General features: G+C 42.7%; 2 protein-coding genes across 2 annotated transcripts; both read right to left on the reverse strand.

The window, feature by feature from the left end:
* Positions 1 to 572: 572 nt before the first annotated feature.
* Positions 573 to 1381, reverse strand: LOC133926247 (uncharacterized). The gene has a single exon (XM_062372073.1). It carries the CDS (start codon positions 1273 to 1275, stop codon positions 619 to 621), a length of 657 nt encoding a protein of 218 aa, XP_062228057.1. The 5' UTR covers positions 1276 to 1381; the 3' UTR covers positions 573 to 618.
* A 145-nt stretch (positions 1382 to 1526) lies between these two features.
* Positions 1527 to 4866, reverse strand: LOC133926246 (uncharacterized). Its single transcript, XM_062372072.1, has 7 exons — positions 4593 to 4866; positions 4370 to 4480; positions 3699 to 3767; positions 3411 to 3542; positions 2334 to 2411; positions 2131 to 2256; positions 1527 to 2055 (listed from the first exon to the last, which is right to left on the reverse strand). The coding sequence occupies exons 1-7, from the start codon at positions 4809 to 4811 to the stop codon at positions 1873 to 1875; spliced, it is 918 nt and encodes a 305-aa protein (XP_062228056.1). The 5' UTR covers positions 4812 to 4866; the 3' UTR covers positions 1527 to 1872.
* Between the last annotated feature and the right edge of the window lie 4831 nt (positions 4867 to 9697).

A 9697-nucleotide genomic window follows, 5' to 3' on the forward strand; every position in this document is an offset into this window, starting at 1 on the left:
AGATCTCAGTTGCAGTTTCCATTTGAGCAGAGCCGGATGTTGCAACTCATCCATGAATTTACAGTTACACGAGCAAGCTCCTCCATTGATCCAAGAGAACACTGAAGAACACATCAAATCATCGGCACAAACCCCATTTCCTCCCCTTATTAGACAATGTCTGGAGCACGGACTATTTTTGCGAAATTCCTTAAAATTTGGTATGAAATTCCTACGTTTCAAGCAGGGTCTTGCTCTATATATCCATGCAGCCATACCACACAATTTTGCAAAAAAAAGAAGACTTAAACGAGGTATATGACAACCAAAATTAAAGAGCAACCACCACTCGAATCGGAATGTACTTCATCAGATTGAGACTCTGTTTGTTTGAACTTCTGTTGTCAAAAGTCAAAATTAACTAAACAGAGTGAATAAATTAAAAGTTGAGAAGTAAGTTAAGAAAAACTTTTTTAGTTTTTAATATATTAAAAAGCTAAAATTTTATTTAAAAACTAATAAAAAAAATCATTAGACAAAAACTAACTTTTCAACCTAAAAGTCAAAAGCATCAGTTCAACCGATCAGTCTCATTTCTCGCGGCATCCCCTGCACACGTGCATCGATGCATATGGAGCGTCAAGAATGCGAAGCGCACAAGGCGGGGGCGTCGTGCTGCTGGTGCATGGCGAACGAGCTCGACCGCGACATGGGCCGGGAGTAGCTGGACCGCCGGAAGCTCCCGGCAGCGAGCTCATCGGCGGGGTCCACGCCGTCGCCAGCCTCCCCGTCCCTCTCTCCGGGGATCTTGCACTTCTCCCCGAGGATGATGCCCTTCTTCCACAGCGTGTCCTCCGACTCGACCTTGTGCTCCTTGCGGTTCATGCTGCGGTTCATGCTCCACAGCCGCATCTTGTCCGGGATGTTCATGCTGAGGTTCTTGCTCAGGCTGATGGACAGGGACAGCCGCCGCTTAGACGTTGACGACGGCATCGCCACCGGTGCGATCGGCCCGTGCGTCGCCAGCTCCGGCGACAGCGTCACCACCGCCTCCTCCTCGCTTGCAGCACCAGCCTTCTGGTTGTCGGCGTGGCTGCCGTCGGAGACGGATCCCACCCTGGTCGGCTGGTCCGACGCGGCGGCCGCCTTCGGCTTGCGGCCGCACGCCGAGCACATGGACGAGACGAGCGCGACCGTGGCAGCCACGCACGCAACGAAGAAGTACAGCGCGACGGCGTCGTGGCTGAAGGAGTGCGTGCTGCCGTCCGGCGGCGACGGCGCCGGCAACCTTGCCATTGTCACCGGCTGGATCCCAGCGAAGGGAGAGAGCTATTTGGAAAGTTCTCTGCCTGGAAGGATGGCTAGCTGCTCGTCGGAAGCTTCTCTTCCCGCAAGGCGGGGGAGCCTCCCGTTTCCAAACTGGAAACTGGGGCCGGTTCGGTTTCAGGTTGTGTGGCTCTGGGATAGTACTGCTCCTGTTCTTAAAGGGGACAAGCTAATTTTAGGGACAAAAAAATGTCATGGCATAAATTTGGGCAATGCTTGCCTGTGTAAACATCAAGCTAGACTTGAAAATGAAAGACCAGTTGGTGAACAGCGAGATTATATATGGGTAGACAATGATATAATTTACCAGTAAAGCACAGCAACAACCAATTGGGACTTAACTAACCTGGTAAACTATCAGTACCCAGCTAAACTCTCTAAACTCCAATTGTTCTCCTAGCGTACACCGAAAATAAATGGAAAAAATTGTACACGTTTATGTAGCTCAACTCTATCAAAAGTTCTTGATGCTTTGATGCGACACCTTCTGAAAATCATGTAAAACTTTGCTCTAGGAAAATGGAAGATGGATTAAGTTGCTGAGCCAATTTGAGAAGACTGTGGTCTTCAGAGTTCAGTTTTGCTTTTGCCAGATTTTGATGGCTTCTTCGTCCCTTGCCACCATTTCTTTACGATTTTGGACACCTTGTTTACGTGCCCTTTCAACTTTTTGCTGGTATCCTTGAACTGTTGCACGACTTGCTGTTTCAAATCTTTCTTTGGAGAACCCTTATCTTTTAGAACTTTTCCCTGGCAGGAGTAGACGTGTGATTAGACGTTAAAACTGAAATAAATAGTTTTGGCCAAAATCGTGTGAAACGTTACCAAGTTCTTGGGGAAGTTATCATCCTCCTCCTCATCATCCTCTTCATCATCCTCTTCAGCACCAAAGTTATTTTTCATCAGATCGTCTCTAGAGTACATCTTCATGCTTGGGGCTCCCGGAATACCCTGCGATATCAGTAGCATTTTATAATATTTTGAATCTACTTGGATAAAGTTATACTGGATACAGTTAGAATATCGACCTCCATTGATTTCAATATCTTTTCCATCTCAGCATCTTTCGAAGGCTTTGCGGCAAATGGTTCTCCAGGGACCCGATCCTGTTATTTTTACAATGATGTCTCAGAAATGAAATGCATTTTTACTATCAGCTGGTAGTGAACTTTTACAAGTGAAGCATCCAAATTTGGCATGTAACTGGTCTTACAATAAGGTTTTAGATTATGTAATACCTTTGTTAACTTCATGGCTCTATCGCTAAAATTGTTACTAAATTTCCGTAACTCCTTTCAAGGTTCATTGTAATAGAGTAAATTTCACAAAACTACAACCATTTGTACCATTGTAACACGAAACTACAACTTTTGAAGTCTATTTCACAAAATTACAACTATTTTGACCCTTGGTAACAATAAACTATAACTTTTTGGCACATATGTGGTTGACAGGTGGGACCAGACCATGTGGCACATGTGTGACTGATGGGTAGGATCAAACCTAAAAGTTGTAGTTTCTTGTTACTAAGGGTCGAAATAGTTGTAGTTTTGTGAAATATACTTTAAAAGTTGTAGTTTTGTGTTACAATGGTACAAATAGTTATAGTTTTGTGAAATTTACTCATTGTGATAAGATATGGTTGGTAGTCTTATCATCACAATTGTACCAAAGTACAGCAGCATGTTATTCAGAAAAACTGAATTCGCTACAAACTACATCATTCAATCACTTTGTTTCCGTGAAGTATAGCTCCAGAACATGATATCATCATTTTACTGTATCTGAGGTAGGTGAACCATGATTGATCAAACTAAAACAGGGCTTGTCGGCATGCATCCAACTCAGGCATGCATCCAACTCATGGCTTGGGACAGCTAAAGCTCAACTTCAGACAAGGTGCCACGTTCGTGGCTGTTATCATGATTATCTTCAACATCATGTATATCTTGCTTCAAGACGAAATTGCTAGAGTCCTAGAGCCTAACTTAGGACTAATAAGATTTCGCTGCTCATATCAACATCATATTTCTTTTGAATCAAATTGACATCTTGTTAGAAAATAGTCAATTTAAAAGGGCAAAATCAAGGCATGAAGGGCTCACTTTTGGAACTGGTGGTGGGTCCTTGGCGCATGCTTCGGAAACATCTTTGCAGAGAAATTTCATCAGCTGATCAACTGAGGGTTTGTTTTTATAGATAAACTCAGCAACATCAGTATCAGCATACCCCATCACCTGAAATGAATTTAATTCAGATAAACACAGCATGACAAAATTCAAAAGAAAAGATAGTGTTTCCTTATTGATCAGTAACTATCAACAAGTTGGAAAGCAAACTTTAACAAGCTCCATGCGAGATTAGCACGGCTAAAGAATATATGATTCATTTACCTCCTGACATGCACGCTCAATGGTCTTGCATTCTGCATTACAATGCCCTTCTTCGTCTTGCTCAACAAGCTGTCAAATACTTCTATGTATTAGTACGAGATTCAGATGATGCAACGGCGTAAATCACAATTAACCACAAAGCTACATCAGGCAGAATCATGTCAACCATTTTAATTTGTCTTGCTGCCTCAATTATGTGCATGCAACTAACAGTCTTGCATATAATTCGTGTTAATTTGGTGTCACTTATACTCCCTATTAAATACGAAATTAGTTCAGAATTTGTCTTCTCTGTATTCATAAGGGAACAAGTAAAAAAACTATCAATACCGACAAAAAGAAAATAGCGAACTATAAGGAAGTGAGCAAACCAATGCTTTCACATAAGAAGTTCACTGCTACAGTGCTGCTAAACTTCTCAGTTTAAGAAATTCAATCAAACCAAGGTGCTCATAGTCAGAACTAATGCATTTACTGAAGAACATAGTTCATACTGTCACTCGAACTGAGATTTAAACATGTCTGATCATGCTACCTCGTTTTTTTTATGGATTAAATTACTCGCATCTGACCTCTAGTTGGTTAAACAACCTATCTCTGCATCTGGTAATGTTTTGAATGTTGCCACATCAAACTCAATTAACAAGAGCGAACAGAGAACGCCGATTCACCTCCAACTTGTCGCCTTTCTCAACGATGTCGATCCGGAGCAGCCAGTCTGCCTCCTGCTTCTTCAGGTTGCACACATTCTCCGCGATCTCGATGATCTCGATCTCCGGCACCTACACGCACCCCCACCCCAACTCGTCAGCACACCACCACAGACCACACCAGAAACTCATACAGCCTACCAACCGCTCGAATTTAACTAGAAACAGAGGCGGAGTAGAGTACCTTCTTGGAGAGCGGGAGCGCCTGCTGCTTCTTGGAGACCTGCGCGGAGATCTCGCGCGCGATCCGCTCGCACACCTGGCACCGGATGTAGGGGATGTCCTCCCGCCTCGCGGCAGTTGCGGGCTTCTTCTGCCCCGCTGCTGCGGCTGGGTGCAGGACGACGGCCGCGAGCGCGACGGCCAAGAGCAAGGCGCCGGCGCCGGCACGTCTCGCCGCCATCTTCGGTGGTTCTCTCTCTTCTCAGTCTCACATGTCTGCGGCAGGCGGACTAGAAGCGGGGTTCGTTCGTCGTTGCACATGTGGCGGGTGAGTTCTGCGCCGTCCGTTCGTACACGTGGCGTGATCGGAGGGTTGGGGACGTGTTTGGGTTGTTTGGGCCAATGGGAGGAGACCAGGTAGGATGCCTGGCGTGGTTTGCGGCAGACCTGCGATGTGCGCAAGGTTTACAAATTGGTTTGACGAACGCAGATTGAGACCTGACGGTTACCCAAAACCCATAGTTGTCGTGATAACTGTTTAAAATTTGATAAAAATTCGTACAAATTTAATTAAAATTTGCAAATCGATATCAAAATCCAGTCGAATTAGATTGTCGGTTACCGAGTGAATTGGACTAATGACCGATCGGTTTTTACAGTTTATTGATCGATTTTGATGATAACCGAATTGGTTGAAATTCGAACGTTTTTTGACGATAACGGATCGAATTTTGACGGTTACGGAACACATTATTTAAATTTCTATAAAGTTCAAAAAAATCTCAAAAAAGTCATTAAAAATAACAAAAAAACAAAAAAAAAGAAACAAATATGGCATGAGATTTGCTATGTTTTGTTTAATCATACTATCTACTACTTGCATATATCATATACGGGGAAAAATTTATAAAAAAATGAGGGAAAATTTTGGCATGAACTTTGCTATATTTTAGACATTTTTAAGGAAACAAATAGATATTAATAGCAATTAGAGCATGATCATATAATTGTTTCATTGAATATATACATACATTACGTAAGTAGCACATTAAATTAATAAATTTGTCAAATTATCTATACAAATGCTAGAAACACAATCACATGACATCCATCAATACTTACTAAAATGATAGTTGATGTTTAAAATATAGTTTATATAGTATCCACGTCACATGTAACCTACGAGATAGAAAAAATTAATCCAATACCATGGTATGTAGATAAAGTAGTTACAGAAAGTAAATTATCATTATCTTTAGTACCATCAGCTTCTAACAAGGGATTAAATTCGGTAGTATTGTATTCCTCAGTGCACATGAGCATTATCCATCGTGTAGATAGCAAACTATGTCTTAAACTCTGCCCAACTTTACCTCGTCTATGCAGAAATGGTTGACCATTATCTTTATAATATGGCATAAAACTCAGAGTTTGTCACCCATAGACCCACTAAATAGGAGGCTCTGACTGAGCATCGAAGACATGATAGTCATACAGATACGATCCAGAACTACTCTCCATGCCATAGTTGTTGGAATAGCTCGCACTATCTTGTGGTCCATCATGACCACCCTGTATGACATGCCTTTGTGAGGATGGGATACTGTGGTCCTCGTCCTGTGTGATATGTGTAAACTGACTCTCACTAGTGAATTGCACGGGAGCAACGACAGAGGATAGGCGTGAGGAGCACCACCTCCCTGACCATCATCATCACCGCTATCTGTCTTTGAGCTACTGTCATTAGACTCTTGGTAAGTTGGGCTCTTTGAGGCACTATCCATGTTCTCATCGCTTTGCACTTGCCTTTTGCTCTTACTCTTAATCTTCTTGCTCTTCTTTGGATGAGCAAATTGCTTCTTCCTCTTTTCCGTGTGTGTGTCACCTACCACTTTAGCAGCCTATTGTGATATTGTACGTTGCAAATCATATGGATTCGCTATGTCTGTCACCATTTAAGTTGGCAGGAGTATGTCACCATCTGTGTCCTCCTCATTAAGCTCTGGAGCAGCATTTGATCTACCGGTCTCCATTCAGTCCTGAAGCAGATTGTTCTTCTCATTCAATATAGCTCCATAAGCCGCTGAAATGGATCATCATCAACAGTCGACCTGATGCCAGCATCCAAATTATTATGTATTTTCAGGTTGTAGTTTACATATACCAACTTATGAAGCTTCCTGTAGCTTAACCAGTTGTGAACTTTCGTGTGGATAAATGCAAATATACTCCAGTTCCTCTCACACCCACTAGATGAAGCGCACTGAGACACTAGGTGCCTAGCAAGCATCGTTAGTGTAGGTGCAGATGAACCGAACATAGACCACCATTTTTGCTGCAAGTAGGTAAAGTGATCTAACGTTTAGAAAAGTAGATAAATAGATGTAACGGTTAAATATGCCAACACCATTCATACCAGGTGGAGTCCTGCCGTCACATGTCATCTGTGAAGCGAGCGGACCAGCGAATGACTGAGACTTTGTCTGATACATTTCAACCTCATGAAGTGCTTCTGCGGCAGTACTAACATCGGTCATCCTCTCGAATACCTCTCGAAGATCATCTAACAAGGTTGGACCCATGCCATACGTGTAGTGCGTCCGGGGATTCAGGCATTCAAGTAGTACCATAAGCATTAATACAATAAGAATGCTATTAGTAAGAGTATATCATCGGCATTCAAGTAGTTCCCATTCGTTAGATCACGCATTCTGCGATCGACAACTGCAATGTGATTCTCAAAGGTATCCCTATTATTATGATACAATGAATTGTACTCCTGCTTGACAATATTGTATCTCAGGAGCACCTCACTCAATGTTAGCACCTTGTCTTGATCAGCAAATCGGAGAAATGCATACAACGGCTGAACGGAATTGACAACCATTTTAAGGTTATCCCACCATGTTAAACTGGATAGACAACCATGTGCGTATCTCCCCATGTCAGAACCCATGTAGCGAGACTGCTGCAGGTCACTAGATGCCATCCGTTGCATGAACCTATCCTTTTGGTGTAAAAAGCTTTCAAGAAATAAATAGTTTGTGCCAAATCTTGTGGCATTCCACCTAACCAACTCTTCACCAATCGCGGTATTCATCATTTCATGGAGCTTTGAATGATTGTATAGCCATCGCGATGTTGACCTTGCACTTTGAATGACAATGTCATGATACCTAAATTTACCAATTGATTTCAACATTAAATTTATCATATGCACCACACAAGGCTGCCATGCGATAGCAGGATACTCCCTTTTGAGAACATGACATGCCTTCTTAAGTTGGACCCGTTATCAATCATGATCTGCACAATATTTTGTGGTCCCACATCATTGACCACTTATCTTATCTCATGCATAAACGAATCAACAATGTACCTTGTTCAAATACTTAGCATCTTGGTTGTAGCCAGTCGCATCTACGAACTTGTGAAAAAAAACATACGACCATTGCAATATAAAAATAAATTAATAATACTCATGTTCGTCGATCCAGTCCAAGAATCACACATGATGGTCACACCATACTATAGTCATTCTAGCTTTCACTTGTCAAATATCTTCTTCAATGCACTCCCGTTCTCGTCCAAGTACTTACCATCTATATCCCGGTCAGTTGGAGATGGGACACGCTCTCCTGTTATATAACAGATGGTCATAAGTCAAAAAGAAAGAAATATGACAACAATAAATTTCATTACAAACTTTATCACTCACCCTATTTCTGTGTTTCTTTCACTGCAGCCACAAAGAATGCGTCGTCCGCCCTTCTACCAGGAATACTTGAAGTGTGAAAATTTTTGGACCATGCCAAACCAATAGCTGCCTTTGCATTCTTTCCCTTCACACTCCATGACATAGTGTGAATCCTCTGCTACACAGGGGTTTTTGCTACAACAACATTGTAATCTCTGACACTTGGTGGTGGCTCCCTGGTTGAAGATGTCCTCCTAAGCATCATCTTTAACACATTGCTTCATCTGGCACTTTCACTACCACCTCCATGCTCGTAGGACTCATATGTCCTCCTACTGAACTCTTCCTCCTCCCTAGACTAATCCATGGCACGTTGCACCTATTCCTATTCCGTCTCCTCATTATCGCTTGTCAAATCTACATGAACTATTGCTGACTCTTGCCTCTAAAGCCTCTCCTCGGACCTTCCTTTCCTCTTATATCTTGCCCTATCTAGCTCACGCATGAAGTAATCACGCACATCTGGAGACATCCTATCACAATGTATAGCATTCGATCCACGCCCTGCCAAATGTTCTTTCAACCTTGTGGCACCACCACCTTTCTTTTCCTTATTACAATAATTGCACCTAAACCCCGGGGCCAAATTATCCCCATGCTACCACACCACATATCTATCTGTCATCGATTACTGCACAACAACATATATTATCCTATTAGCACTCCACAAATTCCAATAGTGAGTAAACATTGAGCCAAATTAAGTACTAGACGCTAACCAACGCTATCAAACACTAACCAACCATAACAACCTAAAAACAAACCCTAACCGAAACTAACCACTTTGAACTAACCCTAACCAAGCATAACACATACCAACCGAGCGCACAACGTTTAAAACTAACCACATTCGGTCGATAACCGAGTGACTCGCACAATAAATTGACCGCATCGATGCCGAACCGCACTGGCAAGCTCCTACTGGTGGTAACCGACCTATTTAAGCAAGAAATCGCTCGGATTTAGCGACTTACCGCCCGCACAACCTCGATTACCGTTGTGATGTGCTCGATCACCAGACATGCAAACTTCCCCGTGATGCGCTTAGTTACCGCCTTCTCCCAACCGATTTCTGACATTTCTCCTCTGGATTGCCTCGACTACGTAGCGGATCTGGCAAAACTCGCGGCGGAGGCGATGTTTTTGCTGTGGCCGAAGTGATGAACACGGATTTTTGCTGTGACCGAAGGGGATAAGCCAGGAAGTCTTATCCCGTTGAGTTGGGCCGAAACAGGCCGTTTGCACTGTGCATTCGACCCGTTTCGGCATTTTTGTTTTTTCGGTCTTTTTCCAATGTTCCAATATTTGAGCACATATTTCTTGATGCAAACATCATTTTTTGAAATATGTTTTCACAGATAGTCTTAGAA

Source organism: Phragmites australis, chromosome 8, assembly GCF_958298935.1.
Source record: "Phragmites australis chromosome 8, lpPhrAust1.1, whole genome shotgun sequence".
NCBI lineage: Eukaryota > Viridiplantae > Streptophyta > Magnoliopsida > Poales > Poaceae > Phragmites > Phragmites australis.